The sequence below is a fragment of the Sparus aurata genome, chromosome 6, assembly GCF_900880675.1.
Source record: "Sparus aurata chromosome 6, fSpaAur1.1, whole genome shotgun sequence".
Lineage (NCBI taxonomy): Eukaryota > Metazoa > Chordata > Actinopteri > Spariformes > Sparidae > Sparus > Sparus aurata.
This window is the reverse complement of record NC_044192.1, coordinates 3,569,758-3,582,968: the sequence shown is the minus strand read 5'-3', so window position 1 is coordinate 3,582,968 and position 13,211 is coordinate 3,569,758. Positions and strand designations below refer to the sequence as shown.

At 40.0% G+C, this 13,211-nt stretch overlaps 1 protein-coding gene across 1 annotated transcript; it reads left to right on the top strand.

Moving 5' to 3' along the window:
• Positions 1 to 3,507: 3,507 nt before the first annotated feature.
• On the top strand, positions 3,508 to 13,211 carry LOC115582780 (deoxyribonuclease gamma-like). The gene is made up of 8 exons (XM_030418986.1): positions 3,508 to 3,590; positions 4,103 to 4,197; positions 10,903 to 10,989; positions 11,603 to 11,719; positions 11,750 to 11,926; positions 12,002 to 12,098; positions 12,192 to 12,327; positions 12,467 to 13,211. The coding sequence occupies exons 1-8, from the start codon at positions 3,510 to 3,512 to the stop codon at positions 12,487 to 12,489; spliced, it is 813 nt and encodes a 270-aa protein (XP_030274846.1). The 5' UTR covers positions 3,508 to 3,509; the 3' UTR covers positions 12,490 to 13,211.

Sequence of the window (13,211 nt, the reverse complement as noted above, 5' to 3'; positions counted from 1 at the left end):
AGTTCTAATACAGCAAAATATAATCATGAGCAGAATCATAAACTGAGCTCTTTATTCCAGCGTTTAACTAATAATAATAATAATAATAATAATAATGATACATTTATTTTATATAGCACTTTTCAGGTACACAAAGACGCTTTACAGGTTAAAACACAAATATAAAAACAACACACTTAAAATATAAAGAAAAGAAACAAGTTATAAAGTAGACTTTACTGTAAATAACGCAGAGATCACAGCCTGATCTGAATCTGTTCATCTTGGTCCATTTATGTACAGGAAGCAAAAATAATGTGTAACACTTCCACAGTCACAATAAGATATAAGATAGAAGTCAAACTCTTTACTTCCAAAGGCACCAAGCTGAGAGTTACCAACGTATTTAACTGATATTTTGAAGTGTTAAGGTCCCTTGAAGTTTAACATATCTGGTATTTGATGTTCAGATGAGTAAAAACTGAGTATAAACACAATACTGACATTTACATGTGAGATCTGCGCCACTTGATGTCGCCATTTTCTTTCTTTCTTTCTTTTTCAGGGGCGCAAAGAATCTGAGCGCCTTAGAAGGATCGTAGCGGTGCATCCTCCAGAAACAGGGAGGAGGAGGAGGAGGAGGAGGCGGAGGAGGAGGAGGAGGAAGAGGAGGAGGAGGAAGGAACCTTTGAACTTCCAGAGAGCCGTCTCTCTGATGACAATGTGAGACTGACTTTAAGGATGAAGGAGTTGGACCGAGATCAGTTCGAAAAACTTTCATACAATAAAGTTCACAAACTCTCTTTGACTTGTTTTTCGTCCAGACTCAAAAGATCAGTGACCACTATCCTGTGGACACAAAAGGTATGAAGGGGTTTTTGGTGCTTTCGTCTGTTTGAATGTTCTTTGTTTTGTGATTATAACATAAAAAAATATTCTTATTTAATGTTTCTTTGTTGTCGGGTGAAAATAAGTTCAATCTGTGTTCAACTCTGTCCCCCAGAAAATAGATTACCAGCCACAGTGGTGCTTTAATCAGCTCATTCATGAGACGTGTTGAGGAATGATCTTATACTTCTTTTTGACACCAGGTGTCACTGAAGTCCTGAATACAACTAGTAAGAGCTCCAACGATGGACGCTGATGTCAGACGTCAACTGATGTTTCTGCTCTTTTTTTACATTTTCTTCTGTCTGAACTGTATTTTCTGTTTTGTTTGTGTCTTTCTCTGAATTAATCTCTAACAGGGAGTCAGAAGAAGAAGGATATCCGGAGGGCGGCAGCATAACCCACCATGACAACACAACATTTAACCATATAAACAACTTATCACATTTTGAAATAAACTCTATCTGTTGTTTCTGCATTAAAGATATAACATGTAAGATTTCTGCATTAAAATTTCAGAAAATTGACCTGACTCATGAACAAGAGTGAGAGTTTTACTTTGACTTCCAGCAGAGTCAGAGAGTGAGGAAGTCCACAAAAATAACTTAAGATAACACGTCTAAAAATAAACGAAGGCACAGTAAGTCACATGACCTGAGTCACATGACCTGAGTCTGACTCCAGTAGCAAATGTGTGGCCTTGAAACTTACTTGACCTACAATAATAAACAAAATATATTATATCAAGTATTTGCATTTTTATATATATCTTAAAGTTATGACAAAAGAAGAGTACAGCAGTGGGTGAGGTCTACGGAGCCTGAGAGGTGACGTGTCCTTTTTTTAAAAATTAGATTTTCTAACTTGCACACCTGTTTAATTCAAACATGAACTGCCTCTGCAGTTGCTGCATTAAGGTCTGAAGGTAATCATCATTTTTTTGGGAGAACAGTATATTAGTAATCACTCCATTCAAGTGTTCAACAGAAGTTACTAAAGTGTATTATTATTGTGCAGGCAGGGGCGAAAAGAAAAAAAGGGCACATACAGCGTGTTTTCGCCACTGAAGAGGGCACTTTAGCGTGTTTTTGTCAACCAAGAGGGCAGTTTATCATGTTTTTACCAGCCACAGGGGCAGTTTAGTGTGTTTTGCCAACCAAGAGGACACTTTAGCTTGCGTTTTTCAACACTTGTGCCACGAGGAAGGGCGACCGCCCCCTCTGCCCCCCCCATGTGCACACCACTGCATGCAGGTATCGTACTAATTAATTTAATACAAAACTATGAGGTGATTCTAAGCAAAGTTTACCTTGCGAGGCAGCTGGATCATGATCATGGTCTTTCCAGACTTCAAGTTTTGCATTGATCGAACACACAACCACTGAACCAACAGTGAGAGGTGACTGACTCCTCCAGAGGTTAGCATAGCGAAGAAGAGTACCCAGTAATGCTCTCCTACTGTTGATCTGATTGGTTAGCCTGTGATAGACACATGGCTCGTCCAATCATCTGCCTAACATTTATTTAAGGTGCCCGCCCTTTTCCAAACAGTTTTATCAGATGGTTCTGTGTAACTGAACCATCTGGTGGGTCAGATAGAAGCTAAACTAACAACACACTGATCGTCTACACTCACTTTCAGAGAAAAAGCAGAAAAGCACACTCTCCACATTTAAATTTCTCTTCAGGTCTTTTCCACAGAGCTGATGAGTGACGGAGCGCTGCGATGCTTGTGGTTAAGGGCTGAGCAGCACTTACAGACAGGAAACACTTACTGATAGCAGAAGCTGTTGGGTGGTTTGCATGTGTGTGCTGTATATCACACTGTGGGTCTATTCATGTGTGGGAACCAGCAGAGAGTCTTCCTGTCGCTCAGAGTTTCCACACTCGTTAGTCCGTCTGCAGACACAGGAGACACTTTATTACAGTATAAGCTTCTTTCAACCTGACTAGTGAGTTATTCTTCTGTTTGTTTAACATTTTCTACTTTTGTAAACTAAAAACTGTTTTTTTTTTACTTTAATTTCAGTTTTATTTTAATAACTAGAAATATTAAAACTTGAAAATTAGCTGCTGACAGTGTTGTTCTGGACACAGATTTGTGTGAAGCAAACGTCCACAACTCAGTTTTATAACATAACATTGTTTGAAATTAACATTGTTGTTGACAGTGAAGCTGAGCATTGTGATATGCATTTAAATTGTAGGATTGGGAGGAAAACTAAGAGAGAATGCAACTGACTGAAATATAATGTGTAAAAGGGGAAAAAAGGTAAGTTTAGTGTCAGAAAGTAGCTCAGTATTTTTATTTTCCATTACTTTTATTTTATTTCATATTACTTTTTAATTGAACTCTCCTGCATTTCAGAGGTAAACACTGTATCTCTGACTCTACTTACTTTACATGTCGCCATCTTATAGACTATGATGCGTTATCACAGATGCAAATAGCCATAAAACTCAAAATGTCACCTCCATCACACTGTGGAAGTTGTGGTGTAAAAGTCAGCTGACGTCTTTATTCTCATCAGAAACCACCCACAGCGTTCTAACTTTCCCACACTTCACTTCATCCGTCTCAGCTTCTTCTGCGTCTCTTCCCTTTTTTTTTCCCTTCCTCCACAGTTTGAACCGGAGTCACAATGAAGATAGCTGCCTTCAATGTCAAGAACCTTGGCTGGAAAAAAGTCACAGACGAGACTGTGGTCCGCCACCTCACCAAGGTGACTCTTTGATAATAACATACTCTGAAAAATCAACGACGATAAGCGACCAGATAACAGAATAAATGTTGGCAATGTGCTTTTCTGCGAACCACAGATATGTTGACATGTTTATTTATGTTCTGTTTTCATCTTGTGACATCGCTGTACTTACACTCTGGTTGGGTTAATGCTCAAAATCCCCTTGTTTAGGGTTCAGAAATCCAAATTCCCATTAAACATATCAGGTTTTTGTCGACACAAACACGACTGGAAAATGACTCCAGACTCCTTAAACTACTCAGCGGTTTCACACTTCAACAAATGTTGAAAGACAGATTCAAACAGTGCTGACTGGCCTGGCAGCTTTCTCACCTGTAACTCCACCTGCTGACATAAAAGTCAGGTCATTAACATGTAAAGTGATCAATAATCTGCCAACATTTTATCCTGGGCTGATCTACAATGTGTATGTACACAGTATGATATGAGCACATTCAAACAGCACGCTGCTTTGACTGTTTCTGTTCCAGATCATGTCTCAGTACAGTGTGGTGGTCATACTGGAGGTGAACGATAAGAGCGGAAAGGCCATGGAGAAGTTACATCAAGAGCTCAACAGCAGCAGGTGAGAGAAGTTGTTTTTCTTACATGTGAAACACTAAACCAACAAATAATATGCATTTTTCTGATGAGGACATTTAAAAAAAATTAAATAAATAAATAAAAGGCGTCAGTATGACAGTCCACCACTTTGGTCCAGACTGAAATAGACAACAAATATTCGGCCGATTGCCATGATATTTTGTTCATATAATTATATTGCTGACAGAGGAAAGTCCACACATTGTTCCTCCAGGAGAAGTTCAGATACTAAGTAAGTAATAGATTACAGGCTCTGACATGTACTCAGAGTATCAGAGTAAAAAGTCTCCCTCTGAAGGACATTTGTGGTCAAAGCTAACTGAAGCTCACGTTATACTAATAGAATTGAAAGACTATTAAAGTTAAAGGTAGAATCAGTTGGATTTGTCCCAGCTGTTCCTGAACGCACCACAAAGACAGTTGATTGTTGAGTCTCATTCCCAGGACGTCAAACAGACACATGTTGGGTTGGTAAAGCGTCCCGAGCAGCAACAAAGAGAGAAAATCAGAAACTCTCTGCAGATACGAGACACTAACACGCAGTCTCACATCAGATCCATGAAACATACGAGACTTTTACAATAATTATTCCCGGTAACAAACTGAAGGTATCACGAAGGTATGCTTCCGGATTTCAACGTAAAGGACGACTTGAAAAAAAAAAAAAAATAACACTGTTTCAGTAAGTAGTCCAAGATTCATACACTGCTGAACTGAGTACTTCCTAGACTACTTGCATGAATAATATGATGTACTTTTACTGTGTATTTTGTGTGTATTTGGGGAGGTTTTGTGTGTCATTATGAAGATTCTGAGTGTCTTTGTGCAGATTTTGTGTGTATTTGTGGAGGTTTAGTGTGTCATTATGCAGATTTTGAGTGTCTTTGTGGAGATTTTGTGTGTCTTTGTGGAGATTTTGTGTGTATTTGTGGAGATTTTGTGTGTATTTGTGGAGGTTTTGTGTGTATTCATGGAAGGTTTTTGTGAATTTGTGTAGTTTTATGGAGGTTCATGTATTTGTGGAGGTTTGTAGAGATTTTTGTGTCATTATGGAGGATTTGTGTATATTTATGGAAGGTTATTTTGTGCGTATTTGTGGAAATTTTGTGCGTATTTGTGGAGGTTTAGTGTGTCATTATGAAGATTTTGAGTGTCTTTGTGGAGATTTTGTGTGTCATTGTGGAGGTTTTTTGTGTCATTATGGAGGTTTTGTCACCCAAACACAGCTGTCACCCAAACACAGCTGCAGACCAAGTACACCCCCTCATGGCAGCAGCACTCCTTGATGGCAGTGCCCCCCCAGCAGGACAACGCGCCTGCAACGCTGCAAAAACTGCTCAGGAACGACCCGAGGAACGTGGGAAAGAACTCAAGGTGTCAACCTGGCCTCCAGATCCCCCAGATCTCAATCCAACTGAGCTTCCACTAGATGCAGTCAGAGCCAAGAACGATCCATGGGGGCCCCAACATGGATGGGTGTTGGTTCTTACGCATCCCATAGATGCTCAACTGGATTGGGATCTGGAGAATGAGGAGGCCAGTATGACACCTTGGGTTCTTTGCCATGAGGGGGTGTAGTTGGTCTGAACGGTGTTTGGGTGGGTGGTGTTTGTCAAAGAGGCTCCACAGAAATGACAGAACTCAAAGTTTCCCAGCAGAACATTTGATTGTAACAAGATGATCAATGCTCACTTCTCTTGTCAGTTGTTTTAATGTTTTCGCTGAACAGTGTAGATATACATGTTAAATACTTTTCATATTTTGCATAAACTGAGTTTTTAACTAGATTATTCATACTTTCACTGCACTTTGTCTAACAGATTTAGTTACTACTTACTTTGCAGAATCATATTATCAATATTAAATATTTGCTGCTCAAACATAATGTATTATTATAGGTTAAGTTATCGAGCATTAAAAGCAGAAAGTTGAGACCTGAAAGAGGAAATGCGAGACAAGCCAGTGTCCTGCAACACGTGATGTCGGTATATTCATAAAGCAATTCTGTAGAAAGACAGACGATTTTTGAGTCTCATTCTCAGGTCGTCAAATAACGCACTTTGTGGGCTATTAACAGGACTCAGAGAGTCGAGTTGTTAACAGTGACAAGACTTGTATTTTCATCAACATTTTATTTCAAGATATATTTTTTAAACATATTTTTTGTGTTTATCCAGTAGCTGTAAAAACACTCCTTGAATCCTGTGGGTTTTGAGGTGGGGCCTAAGTCTGCTCTGGTTGGTCGGTTTACACAAGCCTGATAACCAAGTTTGCCTAGCAGACCACAAACAACTGGATCGCTGTTACTAAACTTTTGTGCCTGGAACTCTATGGTGGTGAACTGGTTGCCATAGCTTACAGTGCTCAACATTTTTTAGCTAACACTGTTAACCTGAAAAGCTTTATATCACGATGTTTCTCCAGCAAAACAACAATTTCCAAGGCTTCATAAAGCTTATCAAGCACTCTCTGAATGCACATTTTCGTACTCGAGTGGTGACATACCTGCACTGAAAAGAAACCTTCAATACACTCAGAAGGACGCAGACAAACTAACAACCGCTCAAGCTTTCTGTAGCTATCAGTTCGCAAGACAACAACTCCAAAGGCTTCATAAATCTTATCAAGCACTCTCTGAACGCACACTTGTGCACTCGAGTTGAGATGTATCTGAACTGAAAACAAACCTTCAATACAATCAGAGGGACGCAGACAAACTAACTACCACTCAAACTGTTTGTAGCTATCAGTTCCCTGCACTTCAACCATGAACATCACCACACCAACTGCTTCCAAACAAAAAACGTCACCACAGCACAATCGGATCGTTAATAGTGGCCTGCTGGGCAGTGAGGCAGAGGGCCCTGTAACAGCTTTGTAATGATCTCTGCATGGTGTTATCAAGCAGGATGCTGTTACACACAGTTGCAAAGAAATTGAATTCCTGCAACTTTTTTTTCATTTTGTTTTATCACAGAGTTCAACATTATCTTCAAGCAAAGGCATCGCGTCCATGCTCACTGAACTCGCGAGTGAAATCGTCATGGACAGATGAGGGCAGAGACCTGAGCCGCTTCAGTGGCGTCAGGCGAGCTTTTACCGTGGCCCTGAGCATGTCCCTAGCCAGGCACGAGGCCCGAACTAAACACGCACACTTTGTGCACGCTTCTACCATACCATAGGTGTCTGAACATGAGGGACCTGTAAGTTGGCGGGATCGCACAAGGGCTCGTAGGATACACTATTACCAATACCAGCAGCTGATCAAAGGCCTGACTACTGCCATTCATGGAAAACACAGCTTACAGCTCCGATGGACAGCACTCGGGCATTTGCCATTGAAGATAGCTGAAGTCTGGTTAAGTTAACCTGTAACTTACAATGATAACACCAGGTTTGTCTGGCAGACCACTAACAACTGGATTACTGTTACAGAACTTTTGTCCCTAGAAAGCTCTATACCACAAGCTCCAAAACAACACGTCTCTGCTCATTTCTGCTGGTGTTGTAGCTCTCAATTCGCTGCAATTCTACCTTGAATAACATCGCCAATGTTAACACCAGGCTCTGCTCAACATAGTTTATAGACTCAGGAGGGCATAGACAAACTAACAACCACTCAAAAGAAACCTTACACAGGCCACCTGATATTAACATGTCTCCAGTGATTCTGCTGGTGTTTGTAGCTCAGTTTGCTGCACCTCTACCATTAATGAGACGACAAGAACCGCTTCTAATCCAAAATCTTCACTACCACACAGTTGCAAGTCAGAAATTGAATATGATCCTTATTAGGGGCCTGCTGGGCGAATAAGCTAAGGCTAATGATGAATCTACATAAATGAAGCTGTCCATTTCAGTCCCAGCTCAAAACCCACAGGGTTCAAAGGAAGTGGAAGTATTTTAAACAGGTTTTGTTTTACCAAGAGGAAATATAAGTCTGTGTTACAGTGCCTAAATGCATTTATTTGATATAATTCATAAAGTATTTAACGTGTAAACACTGATAGCCACAACATTAGAACCAGTGACAGGTGAAATAAATGACACTGATCATTGTGTTCCAATGTCATGTTCGGCTGTGAAACCATGAGTCCTAGCATTCATGTGGATGTCTCTTTGACAAACACCAGTCACCCAAACACAGCTGCAGACCGAGTACACCCCCTCATGGCAGCAGCACTCCTTGATGGCAGTGCCCCCCCAGCAGGACAACGCACCTGCAACACTGCAAAAACTGCTCAGGAATGACCCGAGAAATGTGGGAAAGAACTCAAGGTGTCAACCTGGCTTCCAGATTCCCCAGATCTCAATCCAACTGAGCTTCCACTGGATGCAGTCTGAGCCAAGAATGATCCATGGGGGCCCCAACATGGATAGGAGTTGGTTCTGGCGCATCCCATAGATGCTCAACTGGATTGGGATCTGGACAATGAGAAGGCCAGTTTGACACCTTGGGTTCTTTGCCATGAGGGGGTTTAGTTGGTCTGAACGGTGTTTGGGTGGGTGGTGTTTGTCAAAGAGGCTCCACAGAAATGACAGAACTCAAAGTTTCCCAGCAGAACATTTGATTGTAACAAGATGATCAATGATCACTTCACTTGTCAGTTGTTTTAATATTGTGGCTGAACAGTGGAGATATATATATATGTTGAATAAAATATAATCATGTTATTTATAAATGAGATCGAAAAAATGCAGGCGTTCTAAACACATGTTGAACTGAAACAAGGCCAGCTGCCTACAAAATTGCACTTTGTAAAACCCATTTAAAATACTACTTTTACTTCTTTGATTTCCCATTTAAGTTACTTGTACATTGCTTGTTTGCAAATTTGTTTGCCTTTCTGATTAGTTTTTTTTAAAAACAAACAGAAAAAGAGGGAGAGAGACTTGTGTTCCAACAGTGACACTGTCGTGGCTTCTGCCAAGCCAAACTGTCGGTATGCAACGACCTGAGAATGAGACTCCACTAGACTAGAATCATTTACCGATCCTAGAGTATTAATGAACAGCAACTGACAAATCTCACACTTTCTGCCTTTAATTTTTTGCACCTCCATTGCACTGACTTTGTTGGACCAGGTGTCTCCCCTCTCCGGGTCTGATCACCATACAGGTCAGAGCTGTTCCACCTGAAGCTGAAGACAAGTCCCACTGTTCAGAGAGAGGAGGAAGTACTTTAGTATAACATGATGACTACATGCATATGTGTGTTTGTGTATATATATATATGAATATATATATATATATATATATATATATATATATATATATATATATATATATATATATATATATATATATATATATATATACACATACATATATATATATATATATATATACACATATATATATATATATATATATATATATATATATATACAGGGTTCTGGACACATAAAGCAGATTCGTACAGAACAGTTTACTCACCGTGTTCGTGTCCTCAGAGAAGAGCAGCTCCAAACAGAGTGACGATCAGTCAGCCATTATTATAGGCATCTTAAATTTTGGAGGGAAATGCACTGACTTCACGCGGGAAACGAGCGAGACCACCCCTTTTGGCCCGCACCACCTGGATTCGTCAGAGATTCTGTGGGCGGGACTTATTTTACGTGGTTTACGTGGATCCAGCTGGAGTGTCTGCACTCTTGAAAGATGTTTAGCTCAGTTGGTAGAGCAGTCGTCTGGTCACCATAGTGTCTGTCCTTGTTCTGGGTTCGAGTCCCCACCGGGGCATCTGTCTGCATTCAGTTTCCTGTAGTCTCTCAGTCTGTGTTGGCTATAGAGGGTGAATTTAAAAAGAAGCCAAATATTAACAGTACTATCACATCTACATAGTTATTAATTGGATAAAAAGCTAATTTTTATTTGTTATTATTCCAATACTAACGGAATGCAATCAGGTTACATTACTTTACTTACTCTTGTACATATTATGTATATAAGAATATATTTCTTACTTTTTTATTAAATTGTTTATTTTGTACTATTATTATTGTTTATTGTTAAATTGGACTGTCCCCAGGCTGCTGTGTGACACACAAATATCCCCGTTTGCAGGACCAATAAAGGAATTCTGATTCTGAGTCAGTCACGATCCCTGGGAATTGCATGAGGAAGTCATTGACATAATATTCTGATAAGTCAAGAATAAGAAAATGTTTCTAATATTTTATCACATTATGATTGTTTTGGGACCAGCACATGGTTCTGACATGAGAGCGGCCTAAATCGCACCAACAAAGGAAAGTGTATCAACCCTAATGTCCAGTAGGTGGCGCCTGCTTTACATAGTTCCCTCCAGGTTTGACATCTCCCATCTCCCATTGTCTGAGAGCACACCTGAATGCATCGTCAGTTCCGCAATGACCGGATGAATGGAGAAAATAGGAGCATGTCCGTTACTATGGTTACAACCCCAGTCCCAGAGTGTAACTCGAAAAGTACGCAGTAAAAGTACTTCATATTATTCATGCAAGTAGTCTAGGAAGTACTAAGTTCAGCAGGATATGAATCTTGGACTACTTATGGAAACAATGTTTTTTTGTTTTTTGTTTTTCTCACGTCGTCCTTTACGTTGAAATCCGGAAGGATACCTTCGTGATACCTTCAAACTAAATTAACGAGCCTGTTTTGACTTCTAAACTGAGTAATAATCTCCTTCTGTTTCTGATTTCCTCAGCTGGAACCGAACCTGTCCATACTCCATGATCGTCAGCAGTCAGCTGGGACGAGACACATACAAGGAGCAGTTTGTTTGTTTCTACAGGTAGGAGACTCACCTCCAGCCCTTAAAATAAAGGATGGAGATCACAAAGCTGTTATGGGGGGTTGTGATGCCACTGTGTGTGCTTTTACACACTTTATTTGTGGCACAAGGGGAAATTCTACATGTTATGTGAAAAAAGCCACTTGTGAAAATGTCCAGTTCACATTTAAACTGGCAATCACATGAGAAAGTATTCAGAGGAAGTGTGAGACTGAGCTGGTTAGCATGCTAACTTCATTAGATATCCCGGCAACACATTACAATTAATGACATTCTGTCGATAATTTAAGTTATTTACATTTAAACTTAAGTTCTTACATGTTGACTTTGACATTATGTGGGCTGAGTTAAGGAAAAAGAGCAGGGGATGGCAAAGCATTTTTGTATTTTCTTTACATACAGATGTTTTCTTTCCTTCCTGGACACGTTTCAACTCTAGGAAATGTTCTTCAGCTTTCTGTCACTTTATGGCTGTTTCATAACTAAATGCAAATACAGTATGAAAATCTGAGTGTGATAAAGAGCCAAAGACTGAGCATGCCGTCGGGCACTCTTTCATTTAACTTTTATATAATGTCCTTACAGCTGAGAGCACATAATGATGCACTGAATTAATTAAGAACATGACTGATGGACGACAGATGAGACAGATACCTGTCTTCAGAGAAAAGGAGACACAGGTGTGCTGGGCTGTTGACCAGCAACCATTATTGGCTTCCTCTCTGTCGCCCAGACTCCTAAAAAAACTGCAAATTATTCTGGTTGTGTTTTTTGTATTTCAGAAAATCATGATTTTGGGGGACTTTAACGCAGATGGACGTTACCTCTCCAAGAAGAAGAAGGGAATGATCCGCATCTGCTCGGCTCACTACCATTGGCTGATAGAGGATGATGTCGATACCACGTCCAGTAACTTAAACGACCACACCTACGACAGGTGAGACGCGTCTCAATCTGTGTTTCTGTCTTGTTTAATCGTTTCTAAAGTTTGAGATGCATCTTCTGCCGACAGGATCGTGGTGTACGGACAGACCATGCTGAACGCGGTCGTCCCCGGCTCGGCCAAGTCTTTCAACTTCCAGAGAGAGTTCAAGCTGACTGACGAGGAAGTAAGAAGCTCGTTATCATGAACCGTTTAATGTGTTTTTAAAAAGAGAACATCAGAATCATAACTCAGAATATCACTGTATTTCATTTCCAAGACTCTGAGTATCAGTGACCACTATCCTGTGGAGGTCGAGCTGAAGACTGATCAGAAACACAAAGCTCCGACTCAGAGGAGGATGGTTCTGACCCGAACAGAGAAGACAACGTCCAACAGACAAACTCAGAAGACAGGTATCTTTTCTTTCATTGACATCAGTGATACATTCTGCAAGTGCTGTATTTATGTTTTACTATCTGAACACTGACTGGAAGAAATGTGAACCTGCACAATTCAGTTTTTTTCCTGTTCATGTCAATTAAACACTAACAGGACCACAGAAGAAGAAGGTTTAGCCACCAGGATTACAGAAGAAGAAGAAGAAGATTGCACCTAAAAGGAAGAGAGGACAGTCATCAGACACTCCAGCCAAGAGAAGACGTTTGGACAAACAATGAACAGACTTTAAAGATCTTGTATCAATCAATAACTTAAAAGAATTGTTTTTAGAGATATAGCCAGAAATAAATGCTTTAAAATGTGACATGGAAGGTGTTTCAGCTTCCTGATTACTGAAATCTGCCATCGCTCAGCACAGCTGGTTCATTTTGATACCTGAATGTCCAAACAACCTTTTTTTCTGTTGCACTCAACCAGGACAATACTCCTCCAGCCGGACTTATCTAAAGAATAGATATAAGAATCGTAAATAAAGTTTCTAGAAACCAGCTTTAAAGGGCAGCACCAATACTGTAAGACATGATTTATTTACATACATGAGCAATTTGTGAGATATGGCCAAAATTTGAGTTTCAAAAAATTAACTAAAATTATCAACAGAGTGTGAAGGAACAACCGGCTTTACATTCAGAGATGTCTCATTACTGTGTTGCAGAGAGCTGCTGAGCTAACTTTAGCATGCTAACCAGGCTATCCCGGGCCTGTCCTGTCTCGTTGTACCACTTTGTACCACAAGAATTGACAGTCTGATTATTTCAGCTGGAAGATGTGTTTGTTTCACAAGTTCTCTGAGCCTTTATTGTGAAAAACTGAAAAAAATAAACTCACAAAATGTCAA

What these genes read in the sequence shown, in the direction of transcription:
- LOC115582780 (XM_030418986.1), top strand. Translation starts at nt 3,510, where the DNA reads ATGAAGATAGCTGCCTTCAATGTCAAGAACCTTGGCTGGAAAAAAGTC. An exon ending in TTGGCTTCCTCTCTGTCGCC is followed by an intron (nt 11,720 to 11,749) that starts CAGACTCCTAAA and finishes GCAAATTATTCT; the next exon opens with GGTTGTGTTTTTTGTATTTC. An exon ending in AACGACCACACCTACGACAG is followed by an intron (nt 11,927 to 12,001) that starts GTGAGACGCGTC and finishes TTCTGCCGACAG; the next exon opens with GATCGTGGTGTACGGACAGA.